Consider the following 23,119-nt stretch of genomic DNA (forward strand, 5'->3'; position numbering starts at 1 on the left):
GAGGGGATATGAAACCAAAATTGGGCAGCACGGTGGCTTAGTGGTTAGCATTGTTGCCTCACAGCAAGAAGGTCATGGGTTCATGCCCACCTGTGGCCTTTCTGTGTGGAGTTTGCATGTTCACCCCGTGTTTGCTTACTTATTTACTTTCAATAGCTAATAGAGTGACAAATCCAGGGAATATTTGTGGAAGAAAATGGTGAACAAGAAAGGAGGAAGTCACTATTACTAGACTGAGAATTGGGCATACATTCTTTGAATAGTACTCTCTTCCTCTTAGGGAAACACCGGGATGGCCCATGTTTTGAATGTCACCAGCCAGAGACAGTGGAGCATGTCCTCATGTATTGTGAGCAAGGTTGGGTAGGATTACTTTGAAAGAATACATGTGGATTACATGTATGTATGTAAATACATTTGGATTACTTGTAATCTGATTACTTTTGGATTATATTTCAAAGTAAGCCTACCCAACCCTGATTGTGAGAAATATTCTAGGGAAAGGCAAGAGCTTTTGTCAGAATTTAGGATTGGTCTGGATAGAGTTTCTGTGGGCAGTATTTTGGTTGTGGGTTCAAGTGGGAGGGGGAAGTCCTGTTTTTTTAAATACCTGAAAGACACTGGACTCGAGAGAATTTAGTAGAACTGTAATGGGGTGATGCTGCAGGTGGCAGCAATGCACCAAATGGATGCCGGCTGCCGGTTAACGCCAAAGAAGAAGAAGAAGAAGAAGAAGAACGCAGCAACAGAGCGAGTGCTAGAAGTTTGGTTAAGCTACTTAGCTTTTCATTTACCGACTTGTCAGCAACTGCACAATAATGGGTTAATAAAACGTTGCTGAGTACAATATTAAGCGTTGTGTGAACACACAGATATAAACAACAGCAAATGCAACATTTTTTTTTAACTTTGTCATGTCCACTAGAAAGGTAAGAAGGTTGATCAATTGTGCACTAACTTGCTAGTCACTTCATTAGCTGGTTAGCTTTTGGATAACTTTTCTGTCAGGTTGGGGTTATAGGAAATATATTTTTAGTACTGTGATGAAAGAAATAACATTTTACTTGAACTATTTCTAATCATTTGTTTCAGCGCAAAAGATACTCTGACATAAAGTGTGCTTTCTTTCCGGATGATGTACAAAAAGTGGGACGAGACACTTCATTTTCTTGCACATCGTCCGCCAAGAATTGGGAGAAGTGTGGAGACAGTTTTGTGGACACTCCAGTCACAAAGGTTGGTGGAATTCATGTTTGTTTCTTTTTTTTTCCGCAATTGACAGATACTGGTAATGTTGGTGCAAGGTATTAAAACAGTCTGGCTACATGTACGAAAACGGAACACTTCTGATTGGCTGGTCGTCGTCACGTGACAACCCCGTGCTGCTGTTCGTGTAAGGTGAACAGCTAGCATTTGTATTCCTGCAGATATTTGTTCATTCAGATATATTTCCATGCCCAAGTGTCCCTGTATGGGGTACCTCAGAACTGCATGTCTTTAGAAGTGTGTGGGGGGAGGGGGGATCCACACAAACATGGGGAGAACATGCAGAGTCCACAGAGAAAGGACCAGATCGGATTCGAACCCAGGCTGTGAGCAAGTGTCCTGTCCACTAAAGCCACCATGCGCATCTCTGTCCAGGTATCTAGTGTTGTGGGACCCTCCTTTTCCTTGAGATTCCATGGGCATGACTGATTTGTTAACCCGAACCATAACCATGTCACTAACCCTGATCCACTGAATTTGAAATTCTTTTCCAGAGTATATGGTGCATCCAGAGAGTATTCACAGTGCTTCACTTTTTTACACATTATGTTACAGCCTTATTCCAAAAGGGAGTAAATCAATTTTTCCCCTCAAAATTCTACTCTCAACACCCCATTTCAAAATGCTTTTTTGAAAAAAAATGTTTTTTTTTCCAAATTTATTAAAGGCAGGTTGGTTGGGGTGACCCCTTAGGCTGTTCACTCGGGGTCGCCCCAACAAATCCAAGGTGTATCTGCATGTTGAATTGGCACAAGTTTTACACCGGATGCCCTTTCTGATTCAACACAGAAATCACATGTACGTAAGTATTCACACCCTTTGCTCAATACCTTTGTGATGCATCCATGGCAGCAATTACAGCTTCTAGTCTTATTGAATATGATGCCACAAGCTTGGTGCACAAATTTTTGGGCAGTTGTGCCCATTCCTCTTTGCAGCACTGCTCAAGCTCCATCAGGTTAGACAGGGAGCATCGGTGCACAGACATTTTCAGATCTCTCCAGAAATGTTCAATTGGATTCAGGTCTGGGCTCTGGCTGGGCCACTCAGTGACATTCACAGAGTTGTCCTGAAGCCACTCCTTTGATATCTTGGCTGTGTGCTTAGGGTCATTGTCCTGCAAAAAGATGAACTGTCGACCCAGTCTGAGGTCAAGAGCGCTCTGGAGCAGGTTTTCGTCCAGGATGTCTCTGTACATTGCTGCATTCACCTTTCCCTCAATCCTGACTAGTTTCCCAGTTCCTGCCTCTGAAAAACATCCCCACAGCATGATGCTGCCACCACATGCTTCACTGTAGGGATGATGCCTGGTTTCCTCCAAACATCGCGTCTGGTTTTCACGCCAACAAGTTCAAGCTTTGTCTCATCAAACCAGAGAATTCTGTTTCTCATGGTCTGAGGGTCCTTCAGGTGCCTTTTGGTAAATTCCAGGTTGGCTGCCGTGTGCCTTTTACTAAGGAGTGAATTCCGTCTGACCATTCTACCATACATGCCTGATTGGTGAATTGCTGCAGAGAATTGCTGCTGACGAAGCCATCAGGGGAGTACCCTGATGGCTCAGTTTCGACGGATGGCCAGCTGTAGGAAGAGTTCTGGTGAATCTGAACTTATTCCATTTATGGATGATAGAGACCACTGTGCTCACTGGGACTTTCAAAGCAGCAGAAATGTTTCTGTACCCTTCCCCAGATTTGTACCTTGAGACAATCCTGTCTTGGAGGTCTACAGACAATTCCTTTGACTTCATGCTTGTCAGCTGTGGAGCCTTATATGTAGACAGGTGTGTGTCTTTCCAAATCATGCCCAATCAACCGAATTTACCCCAGGTGGACTCCAGTTAAGCTGTAGAAACATCTTAAGGGTGATCAGTGGAAACAGGATGCTGTGAATACTTATGTACGTGTGATTTTTTTTCTTTTTTTTTTTAAATAAATTTGCAAAAAACCTCCAAAAAACTTTTTTCACATTGTTGTTATGTGGTATTTTGTGTAGAATTTTGAGGTGGAAAAATTAATTTCATCCATTTTGGAATAAGGCTGTAACATAGCAAAAATGTGGAAAAAGTGATGTGCTGTGAATACTTTCTGGATGCACTGTATGCTTCTTGTACTGTTTTCCTTGTAATATACCTGTAGAATTCATGTTTTGGGCTATATTTTCCCTGCCTGTAGACATTTTGTTGGTTTAATGTATTAAGTCAGATGATCTATCTTTTACTCTCATACCATGATACGATGTTAAATTTATTGCAGAATCTCAGGTCATCAGGAAGAAAATTGTCTGAAATAAGAAAATTGGCATTGTCCCATGCCTTAGGTAAGTTATTATTATTATTATTATTATCTTTTCCAAGACAGTAGAGTTGAGATCTTCAGCTATGTTATATTTTAATAGTGTTAATTTAATCTATAAAATCATTGAAACCACTTAAAAATGTCCATCCAGCCTTTAATCCTGTATTAGAAAACTGGGGAGGCAAAAAAAAAAAGTCACATCACAAACTAGATTCAGAACAAGCAGACGTGGGCTTAGTAGTCACTAGGATGCTGTGATGAGCATCAAGGCTTCACAAGCTACTTTATAGGCTTGCCTGTCTTTCATAAAAACATGGCAACATTGCCTGCAATAGAGGGTTCGCTAGTTCTTACAAATATCTGAGTCCAAAATTTCAGAGCTAAATCTGTAATTGTTTTCACATAGTTCCTGGTATTTAGTGGACTGACTGACTGCATTACTTCTATGCTAATCGCAGAGAAAATGTTTTTGAATTTCTGTTACACAAATTTATTTAATTAATGACTCATCACAAATTGAGTTTGTTTACATTTTTAGTCATTAAGATAACATATTCATTGAATAAATATACTATTAATTAGTCAACAAAATAGATTAATAATGAATAAATCAATAATGGAAAATGAACAGTTTTATGCAACTAATATCTTATTTCACAATTTAGTAAACTAAATATATTTTTAAGTACAACCCCAATTCCAATGAAGTTGGGACATTGTGTAAAAAACAATTTGAAATGTGGACTCATCAAACCACAGCACACTTTTCCACTTTGCATCTGTCCATTTCAAATGAGCTCGGGTGCAGGTGTTTCTGGGCCTGCTTTGCATGGTAGAGTTTTAACTTGCACTTGTCGATGTAGCGACAAACTGTGTTAACTGACAGTGGTTTTCTGAAGGGTTCCTGAACCCACGCGGGAAGATCCTTTACACAATGATGTCGGTTTTTAATGCAGTGCCGCCTGAGGGATTGAAGGTCACGAGCATTCAGTGTTTGTTTTCGGCCTTGCTGCTTACGTGTAGAAAGTTCTCCAGATTCTCTGAATCTTCTGATTATATTATGGACTGTAGCTGATGGAATCCCTGAATTCCTTGCAATTGAACGTTGAGAAACATTGTTCTTAAATTGTTGGACCATTTTTTCCCACGCAGTTGTTCACAAAGTGGTGATCCTCACCCCGTCTTTGCTTTTGAACGGCTGAGCCTTTTGGGGATACCCAATCATGACACTCACCTGTTTCCAAACAGGTAGTGTTTGAGCATTCATCAACATTCCCAGTCTTTTGTTGCCCCTTCCCAACTTTTTTGAAACGTGTTGCAGGCATCCATTTAAAAAATGAGCAAATATTTGCATAAAAACAATAAAGTTTATCAGTTTGAACATTAAATATCTTGTCTTTGTGGTGTATTCAATTGTAAATAGGTTGAAGAGGATTTGCAAATCATTGTATTCTGTTTCTATTTACATTTTACACAACGTCCCAACTTCATCGGAATTGGGGTTGTATATAAAATTGTTCAGTAGTGGTTAAACAGTACTGCTGGACAATAATTCGGTATGTTTATTCATCATCCATTATATAACCAAGATGTTGAAATATGAAGCTTGGCTAATCAGAGCATTCCAGCACAACTCTCAAAAAGTCCACATTATTACCTGTCTTCACTGATGTAATGCTGCGTAACCAGCAAAACAAACAAATTTGAAAATGGTGCATTAACAAATGAAGGGGCTTTTCTTCTGCCATTGAAACTCGTGAGCTCACGTCCCCATCTCGATAGATGTTAAGGAACAGACCTGAAAATGTATTAAATTTGAAACAGAAAAATAAAATGGACTGAAAAAATTTTTTAAGTATTATTCTTTAAACATTGTCCACAATTTTTGTTGTTTTACTTTGTTAGTCAGCTACCCGAATAATTGACAAATGGAATGTATTTCTAGCACAGACTAGTGCTGCTCACTGTAATGAGGACCCTGTGCACATCGCGTGGAGCTCCAGTGACAGCGAGTCGAATGATGATTGTAAGCATCTTCAGTCGCAAGCTGTTGCTCAGCAGCAGCAAAGACCTCAGAGACTAAGAAAGCCCACAGCTCCTGTTCAGTCTTTCAGCAGAGCACTCCACATACTCAGCAGTGCTGCAGGTAAATTAGTTCTGTCAGACTGGGACACGGGTCGTTCCCTTTATGTGCACATTTCAGCACACGGCTTTGTTGCAAAAGGTTTTATTGGCTACAACATTTTTTTTAATTTACTTTGTCTTTATTTCTTCAGATGACCTTCCTGTTATCGACACAGACAGCGATCTGAATGATTCCGAATATGATATTGAAGAGAACAGTGTCAAACAAATCTCTGACTGCGATTCAGAGCCTGATGGAGAAGAAAATCTGACTCGTAAAGCTGCACTTGTGAGTAAATTATTTTTACACAGATGCTTTCTGTGACTGCGGCACTGTTGTACATGAAAGGGATATATTGTTGTCTCACTGCAGCATTTTGTCAAATTTGTTGTGCATGATCATGGACACTAGGTGGGGCTATCCAACCTTTTATGCTTCTGGCCTGTGCAATGCTGCACAGAGTGAATCCTGCCTGTTTTCCACCTCAGCCTGCTTTGCCTACACCCGATAAGACAAATCTTGCATGGTTTAGTTGATCATTAATTTATGTTTTGGACTAGTTTGATTGAACATTGGTCAGGCTGAGCAGTTGCAGTTTGAGCAGAAAGATACAAAAAATACTTTTTATGGTCTCCAGGCACATGTCTGATAATCATTGGTCTAACTAATGCAATATGCAGTAATATGGCACATGGTTAAGTTACACTGATTACATTTTGCATGCATTGTATCCCATGCTTCCTGAGTGTATGCATTTCTGGAATTTACACTCAAGCAAATACACACACACACACACAAAACACTCTCCTGTGCATCTGTCTACATTAACTTTGACTTACAAGGCAGTTGCTGATGTATCTTGTGCTCAGCAGAACATTGCCGGGTGAAGTAGGTGAATGACAGTTTTTTTTTTTTCCCCCACCCTATTCATCATCACTGATGGGCCTTGAGCAAGGCCCTTAAATCCCAACTGCCCCAGTGGACATGCTCTGTGGCCAACAAATTAGCCTGTGGTTGTACCGGACAGCTTCCAGATATGAATGTGTGTAATTCTGTGAATGTAAAACAGGTCATATCAGCAAAATAGATTATTGCTCTGAGAGTAAATGCCTTTTATAAAGATTAAAATAAACTAAAACACCACATACTTGCCAGAAATAATTGTTATAATATTGCTTTGTGTATTACATGAGTCTTTTATATATATATATTTTTTAATAATACTTTGCTGGTTTTCCACTAGATGGAATATTTCAATAGTGTAATGGCCTGAAAGGCCTGTTAGGGCCAAACCCATGACTGCTCTGTGCGCTAGTTTTTTTTCTTGTGTTCCAGACTGTCAAAGTGCACAAATTGACAAGGCAATAAATCACTGAAACAAGTAGTGCTAAAAGCACTAATAAATCTCACACTAAATGTAATTTTATTTATGTCACTGCCAGCGTTTCTGCTTTTGTCAAACCCCTCTGCTTTGAAAGACTCGGGGAAGTTCATGCAGTGGTGGTGTCTACTGGCTATTTGGTTACATTGAAATCAAACTGCTTGACAAGTCAACAGCAAATTAAATTCCTGTAGTCTGTATTTGTATATCAATTAAAATCTGAGAGGAGGGCTGTAGTATGAAACAGTTGTACAAAAAAAAAGGATTTTATCTCTGTGACCAAACCTGAATTTAAACAGTACAAATTCGTGACTGTTAAAAATGTTTTGTTGCTGTGTTTTCAGGTCTGTTTCAGCCACTCTGCATATCTTATATCTAATGTTATAACGGAGACATGTTAAAAATGCTGCAAAATGAGGGATGGGGAGGAGGTAAAAATGCTATTTTCAGCCTGTAAAATATACCAAAATATTGACAGAGGCGGTGTAGTCGACGGAACGGTCCCCCCTAAAAATCGATTCGCCTTTTGCATCTGCGCATGCTTCATTAACCGCGGTTGACAGATTAAAACCTCATTTCTGCTTAAAACTGCACTCCAATCATCATCATCTATCTCAGTGACAGATAACTAAAGCTTTTGTACAGCAATCATTTCCACATACAGTTGTGCTCAAAAGTTTATATACCCTGGCAGAATTTTTGCTTTTTTGGCCATTTTTAAGAGAATATGAATGACAACACAAAAACTTTTTTTTTCACCCATGGTTAGTGGTTGGGTGAAGCCATTTATTGTCAAACAACTGCATTTCCTCTTTTTAATGACAAAATGACAAGAGAACTACCCAAATGACCCTGATCCAAAGTTTACATACCTCTGTTATTAATACTGTGTATTGCCCCTTTAACATCAATGACAGCTTGGAGTCTTTTGTGGTAGTCTTGGACGAGGCTCTCTGATGGTAAAGCTGCCACTGAATATGTCTTGGATTTTATTTACATTAATTACAAAGAAATACAAACAGTATGGCACTTTATGGTAAATCTGCATGGGGTAGACAGTTCTCAAAAACTGAGTGACTGTGTAAGAAGGAGAATAGTGAGGAAAGCCACCAAGACACCCAGACAACTCAGGAGAAGTTATAGGCTTATGTGGCTGTGATTGGAGAAATTGTGCACAGTGCAAGCTTTGCATTTTGTATCACTACTCTTCGCTTCATAGTGGAGTAGAGCAGAGAAGGGTTTTCTTTCACCAGAACAGATGAAATCCAGGCTTGCATCTCAGATGTACCTTCTGGCAATTTGTAGCTAAACTTTCAGGTCTTCTTTTTAAGAAAATCCTCCTCTATACCACTTCATCATGAAGATGGATAACTGGTGATACCTTATTTAATGATGTAAATGCCTATGTAGGTTTGTTGTTTGAGAGTGGTCAGATATTTTCAAAGGTCATATGTAGGTGGTGATTAGCTGGTCATAGTTGTCATTGTTTAATCAATTCAATTCAGTACTGTGAGATTGTTGGAGTCCGCATTCTGTGAGCTGTGCTGTGTAGTGTGGAGGCTTGGGCTCACTCTTCCTTGTCGGAAGTCGCTCAGGAGCTGTTTGTTAAAGGCAGGGCTGGTACAGAGAGAATGTGAAAGGAGTGGTAGGAAAGGTGTAGCGTTAAAGTTCAACACCATGCACAAGTGCTTGTTCCAGCAAGAACTGCCAAGTAAATTAAGCCAAAATACTGAGTTAATCTCTTTGTCTTGATAGCAGTGTATGAAAATGTGTTTCAGCCAGATTTCATGAATGTTTCATGTTGGTGTCTCACAGTGTTGCACCGAGTAATTAGACACATGATGAGTTGAAGTAACCAGTGTTAACCAGAATCTCTGAGTTTGCAAGTTATATATTGAGAGAGGAAGCCAGAAGGCAGTAGGAACTTTTCCGCAGACCCAGCTACTTCCTCTTGTCACATTTTATTTTGCTGTTATCAGCTCTCTGGGGTCAAAAGTGATCAAAGATCTTCAAACAGGAAGCTTGTGGTCAGAAGCCTCCTAGAAAGAGAGACTATAGTTTATTTGAACATGATAGTGCTAAAATTTCTACATGTAATTTTTGAGAGTTTTATTGCGTATGTATCACTTGGGTATATTTTCATAAAGGGCATATGTTCTGGGTGTAATGTGCAATTAATTGCCTGTAGCAATTAATTAATAGTGATATATGTTGTCTGTTATAAGGAAACTTCTCTCACCATAGCAATCATCAGAAGACTGCAAAATCTGAAATACAAAAATGTAAGCAGGATCCAACAAAATTCAGCCAAAATCATCCATCACATCGCAGTGTTAGTACACACCAGATAATGCTGCTGCTGATCAGAACTGATATAGTTGACGTGTAGGAGTGCTGTGTTACCTGTGTCGAGCAGATATCTAGTAGAACTTTCCCAGTCAGCTGTCTCATGGTCTGTTTATGATCTGTTTCCTAAGCTATTTTGTGGATTCCAATTTCCTATGTTTCTCTTTTTTCTTTTTACCATATTTTGTTCACATTTCATTCATTCATTTTCCATATCTGCTTATTCCAGTTAAGGCTCATGGGGGTGCTGAAGCGTATCTCAGTAGTCACTGAGTCCTTTTTTTTTTTTTTTTTTTTTTTTTTTTTTTTTGAGCACCATGGAGACGGCGCTTAAGTAACCACTCTACCAATGTTTTAATTAATTAATTTGTGTGGCTCACCAGCAGCACATCTGTACTCCTTGTAAAAGCATATTTATGCTCTGCTTTGCTTCAAATATGCACCGAGCCTATTCCTGATGGATGGCGTATGTGGTGCTGTTCTTATCGGCTAGTCGGGTAGCGTTTTCCACATGACAACTTTTTCCTCATCATCCTCTAGGTAACGGGAATCTTTGATGCCTGTAAACTAAAAGGTGAGGGGTTAAGCCTAATTTATGCTTCTCTGTAGTGATGCAAAGCCCTCTGCCTCACTGCGTACACTCTCTGACATGCACCTTCCAAAAATTGAAACTACACGTTGAAACAATGGAGACCGCAAGAGCTGTGAATGGTCACTTTTCTGGTTTCAGTCCGTTCTCTCCCGTCATGTATAAAAGTTTTTACAGTGTGCACCCCTATTACGTTATGATCGTGGATCAAATAGAGGAACATTTAGCAGAAAAGTGCTCAAATTTGACTGGAAAAACACAGCGACGCTCAAGTGACTCACAATTCGTGGATGGAAATTGAAATTGGACGTTGATGATTGTATAAAGAAGTGGAGCTCATTGAGGGACAAATTGGTCCAGGAAAAAAAAAAAACTAAAATAAAAAAAACAATAACCAGGAACAGTGGCGGTGCAGGCAGAAAGTCCCTGCATGTTCTTCACATTGCGCCCGTTACTATTCTGGAGTTACAATACGTTATGACACCCACCATCGTGACGGACAACTTTGAAAGGGTCATGCTCACATGGCTCTCGTTGCATGGCTGCAGAGTTACGGAAGCATAAATCAGGCTTTAGATCCTCCCATGGGTGAAGCTCCACTTTTGAAGACATATATTTTAAAGATATTTTTGAATAGAAGAAGAAAAAAGAAGACTCATTATGAGGGTGAATGTTTTTTGACAACTGAAGCACAGCTTTTTATCTGTGACATTCAGTCAGTATTACTCTTGGGTGTTCTAGTTTTGCAACTAGTAGTAAACTCGCTTAAACCGTCACCGGACAAAAGCAAAAGTCCAAATGCTTTTGTATGGTTTTCCATATAAAAAAAAAAAAAAAACACTGTGTATAACAGATTTTCATTTGCATCGGACAAAACGTCCCATAGCAGTGCATTTACATTATAAACCTCTTGCATGACTGGATAGAGCATTCTGGACGTGGCCAGTAACAGAGGTATGAAATGGTGTTTGGCACTGACACTCGACGGCCACCGTCATTCTGTGATTAAACGACTTAAAAAAAAAAAAATAAAAAAAAAAGTGACTCGACTAAATGTAATCTTTTTAATGCACATAATGCCTAGTGCTTATTTAAGGCAGGCGTTTGTTTTTTCACACAAAGTTGTGACCCAGTCATTAAATTAAGCAGGTCCCTGTTCAAGGTCAGGCTTTTAATCAAGGAAATACTTGAGCCTAATTGGTGCTGGAGATTCCCTATAAAACGTTCGGCCCTCCTGGCTGCAGCTAATCCGTTACATCCATTTATAGATCTTGTCCATTTTATACGTATAAGGGATTTTGGCTTTTTTTTTTTTTTTTTTTTTTTTACATATAGCGGATTTTGGCCATTTTATACATATAGCGGATTTCGATTATAAGGGACAAAATTCACTGGTCCACCTGAATCCATTATATGAGTTTTACTGTACAATGCTGGACTAAATGGGATCATTAATAGCCATATATTAAAAATGTCTTTTTTTATTTCATTTGTAAAAATGAATTAACAGTATAAATCTGTATTATAACAGCCAAGTGGCCTCTGTGTGTGCGTGTGTATGGTTTCAGTCATGGTGAAACCAGGGAGAGCTGACCTTTGCCGTTTGGTGTGCTTATGTATTTTGAATGAACGCTGTGAAAATGGAAAGTTGACAGGGCAAATACCTTTGAGAAATTAGTGATTTTTAGCTAACCAGTAAACAGTGGACATTGTGCTGCAATACACCATGAGAGTTTGGGGTTTTAAATCTTGTTTTTGTGGTTCTTGTTAGTTTTACAGTGTTAGTGTTATTGATTTGTGTTTTTGTAGTTAAATTGTTTGTCAGTTAAGTGTTATGCTGCTGTTACCATGAGTGACTTAACTGTCATACTCCCAGTACCATAAGTGAAAGTGTAGTGCTTTTAATGTCTTCCACCACCGTCTCTGTTTGTCAAATTAAAAGCACCTGCTTACAGCAGAATGCAGAAAAGATGAAAAGTTGCGATCGTGCACAACTGATCAATTTTGATCATGCACAAACTAAGGAGAGCTGACATTTGTAGTTTGGCATGTTTATGTATTTTGGGTCAAGGGTAAATGGCATCGAAACCAAACATTGATAGGACTAATATTTTTAGAGAAGCTACATATATTAGCAAACAACACTGAACAATGGACATTGATATTTACATTCTTGACTCACATGCTAATCCAACAGGGGGTGGTAAATCATCTATATATTAAAGCATGTGTGCGTGATTTTATTTAGTAAGCTCAATGTAAGTACATAATGTAATTGTAAATACTTTAAAAATACATGGATGACACAAGAAAGTGAAAACACTTATTTCCAGTGTGGCACCTTTTTAAAATATCAAATGACAAAATAGAATTAATAATAATAATGTGTATATGATAACAAGAACCTAACCAACTTATAAATACATTAAGACAGCAAATTTACATGAAAAATCCATAATTAACAGGAAATAAAACAGTTGAGTTCTTCTAAAAACTGTTGAGGTCTAAGGTTCTAAAAACATTCTAGAATCATGTTATTCCACCTCATTAATTAAACGTTGCAGAATTTATTACCACTTTTGAAAAATGTCAGCTACCTAAAGCTGGGCTTACACTCTGCAAGTTTTGGCCCTTTTTGAGCCGATTTTTCACTCTTGCGAGAATGTTTTTTTATCGCACCGAGTTTCATCTTAATCGTGCGTCCTCCATCATGTAGTATACATGGAGTTTAACCTCTCACAACCACCTCCTGATCGGCAGTCGTATGGTCGGATAAAAATCAAACCTGTTTGATATTCTGGTCGGCCCTCTTGAGGGTATCGCGCTGTTGAAGCAGCACTACAAGCGTCTACAAGCCGATTTACCCCAGCCACTCGCACTGCGCATGTGCAAACACCGATGCGGAATTGGAGAGAGCATAAACATTGTTCATCTCTTTGGGAGAGAGCAGCTTCTGTTTAGGTTTTGCTTCCGGAAAAATGAGTCCGACGTGGTTTTTGAACGTACAATGTGAGTAGTCAGATTGCATCGGGCTGTATAGTGTGTGAACATAAATTGTGCCCACTGAGCTTTTACACCCTGCGGTTTTGTCGTACAGTTTGAGCTGGAGCCGAGTACAACGATTGAAAATATCGTACAGTGTCTGCCCAGCATAATTTATACACACTACCCAATTTAGAGCCCATGGATCTCCACGGGCAATGCACTAGTACATACATAAATACATACCCATACGCATGTTGGGTTGAAGGTACTTTTTTTTTCTTTTCTTAATGCATTGCAGAGGTGTTCAGTTGTCAAGCACATACATTGGCTTAACTTTAGTATGCTTGTAATGTGCTCTATCCAAGTATAATATAAAAGAAATAAACATATCAAAGTGGGATTCGGCATTGGCAAATACTCCGTGTTGAATGACTGATCAGGATTAGAGGGAAACTTGATCAGGACATCCCTAATTCTAATTGATTAATTCAGTTTGTTTGTTTGAGTTTGAGTTTTCCCTCCTTGTAAGATATAGATATTTGCTTTTGATCTTCATCTTACCAGCTTACAATCGATTTTCATTTGTGAATTGAACTAACCTACATTTAACATTTCTGCTGCCTATAAAAACTGTTTATATCTTGCTAAATTGTAAATCAAACCGGATCTAACAGGATACGGAGGGGAAGATCCCATTTCAGGACAGAGTTTATTACTCTTAACAACGTGGCTGACTCACTTGAAGTGTGCCTGCCAGATCTCTGTGTTATTGTACTAGTGCTGAAAGTGGATAGGCGGAGCTGTGAGAGAACATTTGCATTTCAGGCCAAAGAAGGTGGTCACTTCCTCTGGGGAAAAAAAAAAATAAAAAATAAAAATAAATGCAGGATCTTTGGTACATCAACAGTTAACAGGGTTAGTAACTGCCACCACATCATGGCTTTGCTCGGTCAAAGCTGCGCAGATAGAATGCTATAAACATTTTTACTACTGTTTGTAGGAAAACATTCTAGAGGAAAACATTCTAGTGGACGAGGCAGCACAGGCAGAGAGCTCAGAGCTGTGTACTTACAATGCTTTCAGCACTGGGTGAAAACATTTTTGAGGTTGGGCCAGTTACATAGCGTTCCTTTCTCTGTAGCTGGTTGGAGTGTGACGTCTGCTGGCATTCTGCCGAGCAGGGTCAAGTTGAGTCAAATAAGAGAGCATGTCGGCTGACAGAGCCTGGTATGCTGGTCTTGTCTGCACATGACAGGAACTTAGTTCGGCTTGTGGATTTTTCCATAGACCTGGCGTTCGGTGCGATGATTCAGCAAAAAACGTTTTGTTAGCATACCTCGTGAAGTTGTCCGTAGGCCATTTTATCTCTGCACACTTTCCGCTCACAGTGTGTTTGAATTTATTGATTTAGTATAATAGTCTATCTATGATGTAGCTTTATTTTAAGTTTAATTTACAGAAGATGAATTCTATTTTAAATAATCTGTTCATATAGTGATCAAGCTGGGGCTGCAACTAACAGTTCTGACATTATTGATTAGTCTGACGATCATGCTTTGTGTTAGGTGGTTATATGTTTAGTCTTAAAATAAAATTTAATTACTCGAACATTGAGTATTTAGTCAAATTGAATACTTTGAGGAACAATACAAAATCCATAAATCACAGGGAGGAAGAAAAATCCTTGCATCTCTCAAAGGTGCAACTAATGAACCTTTTTTATTTTGCGCGATAAAATTGATTACCTGACAACTGATTGGGGCGGAAAAAAGAATTCTTTTTACTATCGCTGCTGTGATCTTCATTTGAATTTAATTTCTGTGTTGAAGTGTGAAAGGTTTCTGGTTGTGTCATATGATTTATTTATTTTTTTTATTTTTTCCTCTGGAATGTTTTGTTCCATTCTCAGGTGGCAGAGTTAGAGATTACAGGTTACGACTCTGATGGAGAAAATACTGCTGACACCTCGAGCAGATGGGACTCTGAGAGTGTTCGCCTCCAAATTGGTGAGGGCAGCAAAAGGTCAGTCAGTGACTGGGTCAGATCTGCTCAGGCGATGCTGCAGACGCCACAGAAACAGTTTGACAGGCAGCCCAGGACGCCTGAAGACTCAGCCAAAAAGAAGAGGAAATTCCAAAGGTATAAATGTTTTAGTTTTAACACTCACATTGTTCGTTGTCGTGCGTGTTTCATCATCAGAGCAAACAGTCTCAGAAGATGTGTTAGCTGCTAAGAGTCAGACATTGACAGCCACCTTTCCATAGCACAAAAGGTGATGAAAGGGACATCTGGTGTCATGTTGTGGGTGCTAAATGTCATCGCCAACTCCGAGCCCCCCAGATGTGAGAGCTGGCTCTTGGTAATCTTGAATTTCATCTTATTATCTTTTTCTCTCCCACCTCCGTGGAATGGTGTGTACATTTGTGTAACTGTGTGAATATGAATGGTTACAGATGTCCTCATGAAATGTGACAAACAGATTAAAAATATGTTTGCTTAAACATAGTGGTTGTAGAGTAACTGATTTTAAAGACTTGGTTTACCACATCTGTGGTTCTCTAACTGACTTGAACATGACCAGTTAAAAAAACTGGAAGCTGTGTGATAGATACACAAATAATTACAGTATAACTTGTATCTATTTAAATAGGAAGTGGCAGGTCAGTGTCAAATGTACTGGTTTTGAGTGCTTAACATAGCTACAGGGCTCTGTGAGAGCACATTCTGTGACTCTGCCAAAGTTTAACAATCTTCTGTTCATCTGTCGTCAGCTGAGTTGAAGTGCAGGCGTGGCACTGTTATATCACAGTACAAATAACGTGGAACTCAATTTGAGATATACACAGTGCCCTATAAATGTATCGGAACACTTGGTATTTCACACATTTTAATTTGTTTTTGCCGTTTCAAATACAAAAGATACAAAAAAAAAAAATTCTTAAATTATCTCACACCAGTTATACAGCTTCATGTTGAAGTGGCATAGAGGAGGATTTTCTGTCACCAAAACATCAGATCTATACTTGCATCGCCGATGTAGCTTTTGGCAAATTGTAGCTGAACTTTCAGGTCTTCTTTTTAAGAAAATCCTGCTCCATACCACTTCAAAACATGCACAATGCCCAATTTCTCCAGTCACAGCCAGAGAAGCTTATAACTTCTTCTGGGTTGTCTGGGTGTCTTGGTGGCTTTCCTCATTGCTCTTTTCCTTCTTGCACAGTCGCTCAGTTTTTGAGAACTGTCTACAGATTTACCATAGAGTGACATACTGTTTGTATTTCTTCATAATTGACGTAAGTAAAGTCTAAAGACGTATTCAGTGACTTGGAAATGTTCGTGTATCCATCCCCTGACTTGTCTGAAGAAAATGGGCAATAAAACTGATTATTAATAGGTATTATACCAAAGCGTTCCATTACCTATGCAACCCATCATCTTGGCTTTTATATTTTTAATTAATTTATATCACGTTGTACAGATTTGTTTTGATTTTAAGGAAGATCATTTTAGATTTTTTTTTTTGTACTCTGTATTTTTTGTATTTGAAATGGAATAAACAAATTAAAATGTGTGAAATAAGTGTTCCAATGCTTTTGCGGGGCTATGTATGTATGTGTATATATGTATGTGTATGTATGTATGTATGTATGTATGTGTATATATATACCCCGCCTTGCGCTCTATGACTGCTGGGATAGGCTCCAGCCCCCCGCGACCCTTAATTGGACTAAGCGGTAGAAGATGAATGAATGAATGAATATATATACACACATGTGAGGTCTGTTAGAAAAGTATCGGAACTTTTTTCTTCTTCAAAAACCTGATGTATTTAAATCACGTGTGCTTGCGTGAGCCAACCTTGAACCTTCATGCGCATGCGTGAATTTTTTCACACCTGTTGATTGCGTCATTTGCTGGCAAGCAGCGTTTGAGTGAGGTTGTGTGTAGTGCGCTCGTCGGATTTTCATTGCAAGGAAAATGACGGAATGACTGGAGCAGCGCTACTGCATCAAATTTTGCCAGAAACTGAGCGACAGCCAGGTGGAAACCATTTGGAAGATTCAGACGGCTTTCAGTGGCTTTTCAGTCGTGTGACTATCTGAGAAATTGTGGAAGAGATGGGCATCATTTTTCGGAGTCCAGCATGTCCTGTGAGGCTACAACACGAAGGCGCTTTTGCTCCATTTGCAGTAGCACGAATTTCGCTGCAACTCTTTTCATGGCCAAATCTTCACAATGGAATGTGCTGAAAAAGTGCTGATGTCCACCTCTTCTGCAATTTCTCGGATAGTCACACGATGGTCCCACATCACTGCAGCGTTCACTTTGGAAATGATCTGGTCATTTCAGCATGTTGATGGCTGCCTGGAGCTCGGCTCGCTCTCCACCGTTGTGCGGCCGTCTTTAAACCGGTTGTACCAGAACCAGATGGTCCCTCTGTCAGAGCTCCAGCATTCCTCTGTGGAGAGAGCAGAACCTTCCAGCAGGACAACCATCTCTGCAACAATCAGGCCTGTATGCTAGAGTGGCCAGACGGAAGCCACTCCTTAGTAAAAGACACATGGCAGCCCACCTGGAGTTTGCCAAAAGGCAACTGAAGGACTCTCAGACCATGAGTTACAAAATGCTCTGGTCTGATGAGATAAAGATTGAACTCTTTGGTGTGAATGCCAGGCATGATGTTTGGTGGAAACCAGGCACCATCCCTACAGTGAAGCATGGTGGTGGCAGCATCATGCTGTGGGGATGTTTTTCAGCGGCACAAACTGGGAGACCAGTCAGGATTGAGGGAAAGATGAATGTAGCAATGTACAGAGACATCCTGGATGAAACCCTTCTCGAGTGCTCTTGACCTCAGGCTGGGGCGACGGTTCATCTTTCAGCAGTACCATGACCCTAAACACACAGCCAAGATATCAAAGGAGTGGCTTCAGGACAACACTGTGAATGTCCTTGAGTGGTCCAGCCAGAGCCCAGAGCTGAATCTGATTGAACATCTCTGGAGAGATCTGAAAATGGCTGTGCACTGACGCTCCTTATCCAACCTGATGGCGTTTCAGAAGTGCTGCAAAGCGTAATGGGCAAAACTGCCCAAAGATAGGTGCGCCAAGATTGTGGCGTCATATTCAAGAAGACTTTAGGCTGTAATTGCTGCCAAAGCTGCATCAGCAAAGTATTGATAAAAGGGTGTGAATATTTATGTTTATGTATATGTGATTTCATTGTTTGTTTTTTTAATAAATTTGCAAAAAAATCCCAAAACCTTTTTTTTCATGTTGCCATTATGGGGTGTTGTAAGTAGAATTTTGAGGGAAAATTAATTTCCTCCATTTTGGAATAAGGCAGTAACATGACAAAATGTGGAAAAAAGTGAAGAACTGTGAATACTTCCCGGATGCAGTGTGTGTAAGCATTATCCTGTATCTACATCTTCCTCAAAGTATAAACTCTTTCCTGCTGTAAGGGCTATCTCTACTTTAGGATGGATTAAAAATTGAATATCTCATGATAAACAACTAATCACATACAATAGCCTCCTTGTGCAGGTATTAACTAATGAAATGTCTTTATTTCGATTGGCAGCCTGTCCAGGGTTTACTCTGCCTCTTGCACTATGACTCCTGGGATAGCTCCAACCCCCAATTAATGCCTATACAAACTGGCTAGGATGAATGAACCCACCTGCTCATCCACATTTTTGCTGTACAAGCCCTTTGCTGTTTCCAGTACAGGGAAAACGGATCAGTGTCAAATTGTGACAGCAGTCATGAGTGTTAAAGCCCAAAATGCCCCATATTGCAACATACAAATGAGAGGCTCTTGAATTACCTAATATGCTGCCAAGGCTTTACAGGTAGTAATTAGTACATCTGTGTGTGTCATCATACTTGGCTGGCTAACATATACAGCACTTAAGATAAATTCATCCCATAATATTATTGAAAGGCTGCTAAATAGGTGTTTTTTTCTAAATAACACACTCGCAAATATAGCTGCAAAGACGTGTGTGTATGTCAGTGAGTAATACATTGTGGCCATTAAATTGACAGATGCAGTTAGCAGCCTAGTTATGATATTTTTAAAGTTTGATCATTTTTCGGTAATCTAGCCAAGGAACCAGCTGACTAATTCATGCCTCCTTGGTAGATCCAGTAAAAGTAATAATCATGAAATTTTGAATGTGGTGTCAAGAGCTCAAGTACCTTTTTTTTTTTTCTCTCTCTCTCCTCAACTCATGCGTCATTCTGGGTGTTTATTTCTAGCTGGCCTCTATCCCTTTTAAATATATAGTCCTGCATGTGCTGATGTTAACATAGTATGTTTTCTTAAACGCCTCAGTGAGTTTATCGCAGAATTATCCATCTATTTTCTTGTGTGTTTGCTGCATAGTGGAGGCCTGGCAGAGCGCTTAAACAGACTTCAGTGCAGACAGAAATCGGCTATTAGCTTCTGGAGGCACCAGTCCACGTCGGGCGCTGTAACAACAGGTGACTCAGACAAACCTTCTGCACTGTACATCCTTAGTCTGCTCACACATTTCACTCACTGTTGAAGGTTATTGATAAACTGTGATTTCATGTGTGTTGAGTAGGAAGCCAGTGTCTCAGCAGGTGTGGTTTTTAGTGTGTGTGTGATTGTATGGAGAGGCCACACTGAGGAAGTGCTGACAGTGGGGTTGATCACTGTGGTTCTAAACTGTGAACTTAGTTTGAGGTGTAGGTGAAAGGAAACTGCATGCTATGTAGTTTTTTTTTTTCTTTTTTCTTTTTTTTTTTCTTTCCGTGGTGTACCAAACCACTTGTGTTCTCATTTTTAGTATTTCCTTCTAATAGGACACAGCTAGTTCTGCAGAGGTGACAGTTGATTGTGGAAAAAGAAAACACCCACTTGTCCAACTTGAAGTTTATCACCTGTTGATCAGTGGCTTGATTAGCACAACAAAAAGTAAAATACAGGCTTAAAGTATTGGAATTTATATAGAATTTTGTAATTGAAACAAGCAGTGGAAAGTGTGGTATTTGTGTCCATTTGTATCAAAATCAAATCAATTTTATTTATATAGCGCCAAATCACAACAAACAGTTGCCCCAAGGCGCGTTATATTGTAAGGCAAGGCCATACAATAATTACGGAAAAACCCCAACGGTCAAAACGACCCCCTGTGAGCAACCACTTGGCGACAGTGGGAAGGAAAAACTCCTTTTTAACAGGAAGACACCTCCAGCAGAACCAGGCTCAGGGAGGGGCAGTCTTCTGCTGGGACTGGTTGGGGCTGAGGGAGAGAACCAGGAAAAAGACATGCTGTGCAGGGGAGCAGAGATCAATCACTAATGATTAAATGCAGAGTGGTGCATACAGAGCAAAAAGAGAAAGAAACACTCAGTGCATCATGGGAACCCCCCAGCAGTCTAAGTCTATAGCAGCATAATTAAGGGATGGTTCAGGGTCACCTGATCCAGCCCTAACTATAAGCTTTAGCAAAAAGGAAAGTTTTAAGCCTAATCTTAAAAGTAGAGAGGGTGTCTGTCTCCCTGATCTGAATTGGGAGCTGGTTCCACAGGAGAGGAGCCTGAAAGCTGAAGGCTCTGCCTCCCATTCTACTCTTACAAACCCTAGGAACTACAAGTAAGCCTGCAGTCTGAGAGCGAAGTGCTCTATTGGGGTGATATGGTACTATGAGGTCCCTAAGATAAGATGGGACCTGATTATTCAAAACCTTATAAGTAAGAAGAAGAATTTTAAATTCTATTCTAGAATTAACAGGAAGCCAATGAAGAGAGGCCAGTGTGGGTGAGATGTGCTCTCTCCTTCTAGTCCCTGTCAGTATCTAGCTGCAGCATTTTGAATTAACTGAAGGCTTTTCGGGGAACTTTTAGGACAACCTGATAATAATGAATTACAATAGTCAAGCCTAGAGGAAATAAATGCATGAATTAGTTTTTCAGCATCACTCTGAGACAAGACCTTTCTAATTTTAGAGATATTGCGCAAATGCAAAAAAGCAGTGCTACATATTTGTTTAATATGCGCATTGAATGACATATCCTGATCAAAAATGACTCCAAGATTTCTCACAGTATTACTAGAGGTCAGGGTAATGCCATCCAGAGTAAGGATCTGGTTAGACACCATGTTTCTAAGATTTGTGGGGCCAAGTACAATAACTTCACTTTTATCTGAGTTTAAAAGCAGGAAATTAGAGGTCATCCATGTCTTTGTCTGTAAGACAATCCTGCAGTTTAGCTAATTGGTGTGTGTCCTCTGGCTTCATGGATAGATAAAGCTGGGTATCATCTGCGTAACAATGAAAATTTAAGCAATGCTGTCTAATAATACTGCCTAAGGGAAACATGTATAAAGTGAATAAAATTGGTCCTAGCACAGAACCTTGTGGAACTCCATAATTAACCTTAGTCTGTGAAGAAGATTCCCCATTTACATGAACAAATTGTAATCTATTAGATAAATATGATTCAAACCACCGCAGCGCAGTGCCTTTAATACCTATGGCATGCTCTAATCTCTGTAATACAATTTTATGGTCAACAGTATCAAAAGCAGCACTGAGGTCTAACAGAACAAGCACAGAGATGAGTCCACTGTCTGAGGCCATAAGAAGATCATTTGTAACCTTCACTAATGCTGTTTCTGTACTATGATGAATTCTAAAACCTGACTGAAACTCTTCAAATAGGCCATTCCTCTGCAGATGATCAGTTAGCTGTTTTACAACTACCCTTTCAAGAATTTTTGAGAGAAAAAGAAGGTTGGAGATTGGCCTATAATTAGCTAAGATAGCTGGGTCAAGTGATGGCTTTTTAAGTAATGGTTTAATTACTGCCACCTTAAAAGCCTGTGGTACATATCCAACTAATAAAGATAGATTGATCATATTTAAGATCGAAGCATTAATTAATGGTAGGGCTTCCTTGAGCAGCCTGGTAGGAATGGGGTCTAATAGACATGTTGATGGTTTGGAGGAAGTAACTAATGAAAATAACTCAGACAGAACAATCAGAGAGAAAGAGTCTAACCAAATACCGGCATCACTGAAAGCAGCCAAAGATAACGATATGTCTTTGGAATGGTTATGAGTAATTCTTTCTCTAATAGTTTAAAATTTTATTAGCAAAGAAAGTCATGAAGTCATTACTAGTTAAAGTTAAAGGAATACTCGGCTCAATAGAGCTCTGACTCTTTGTCAGCCTGGCTACAGTGCTGAAAAGAAACCTGGGGTTGTTCTTATTTTCTTCAGTTAGTGATGAGTAGTAAGATGTCCTAGCTTTACGGAGGGCTTTTTATAGAGCAACAGACTCTTTTTCCAGGCTAAGTGAAGATCTTCTAAATTAGTGAGATGCCATTTCCTCTCCAACTTACAGGTTATATGCTTTAAGCTGCGAGTTTGTGAGTTATACCACGGAGTCAGGCACTTCTGATTTAAGGCTCTCTTTTTCAGAGGAGCTACAGCATCCAAAGTTGTCTTCAATGAGGATGTAAAACTATTGACGAGATACTCTATCTCACTCACAGAGTTTAGGTAGCTACTCTGCACTGTGTTGGTATATGGCATTAGAGAACATAAAGAAGGAATCATATCCTTAAATCTAGTTACAGCGCTTTCTGAAAGACTTCTAGTGTAATGAAACTTATTCCCCACTGCTGGGTAGTCCATCAGAGTAAATGTAAATGTTATTAAGAAATGATCAGACAGAAGGGAGTTTTCAGGGAATACTGTTAAGTCTTCAATTTCCATACCATAAGTCAGAACAAGATCTAAGATATGATTAAAGTGGTGGGTGGACTCATTTACATTTTGAGCAAAGCCAATAGAGTCTAATAATAGATTAAATGCAGTGTTGAGGCTGTCATTCTCAGCATCTGTGTGGATGTTAAAATCGCCCACTATAATTATCTTATCTGAGCTAAGCACTAAGTCAGACAAAAGGTCTGAAAATTCACAGAGAAACTCACAGTAACGACCAGGTGGACGATAGATAATAACAAATAAAACTGGTTTTTGGGACTTCCAATTTGGATGGACAAGACTAAGAGTCAAGCTTTCAAATGAATTAAAGCTCTGTCTGGGTTTTGGATTAATTAATAAGCTGGAATGGAAGATTGCTGCTAATCCT

At 39.5% G+C, this 23,119-nt stretch overlaps 1 protein-coding gene across 3 annotated transcripts in view; it reads left to right on the forward strand.

Annotated features, from left to right (window-relative positions):
• The first annotated feature begins 716 nt into the window (after positions 1 to 716).
• spidr (scaffold protein involved in DNA repair) overlaps positions 717 to 23,119 on the forward strand; it is a 59,700-nt gene continuing 37,297 nt past the window's right edge. For all 3 annotated transcript variants that reach the window (XR_004564277.1, XM_034184104.1, XM_034184105.1), the window contains exons 1-7: positions 717 to 929; positions 1,093 to 1,236; positions 3,519 to 3,582; positions 5,506 to 5,706; positions 5,837 to 5,973; positions 14,896 to 15,125; positions 19,377 to 19,474. Coding sequence is in view for 2 of the 3 variants with exons in the window: in XM_034184104.1 (XP_034039995.1) it covers positions 915 to 929; positions 1,093 to 1,236; positions 3,519 to 3,582; positions 5,506 to 5,706; positions 5,837 to 5,973; positions 14,896 to 15,125; positions 19,377 to 19,474 (889 nt within the window). In the remaining variant the exon portion in view is untranslated. The remainder of the gene's footprint in view (positions 930 to 1,092; positions 1,237 to 3,518; positions 3,583 to 5,505; positions 5,707 to 5,836; positions 5,974 to 14,895; positions 15,126 to 19,376; positions 19,475 to 23,119) is intronic.

The sequence above is a fragment of the Thalassophryne amazonica genome, chromosome 12, assembly GCF_902500255.1.
Source record: "Thalassophryne amazonica chromosome 12, fThaAma1.1, whole genome shotgun sequence".
NCBI classification, from domain to species: Eukaryota; Metazoa; Chordata; class Actinopteri; order Batrachoidiformes; family Batrachoididae; genus Thalassophryne; species Thalassophryne amazonica.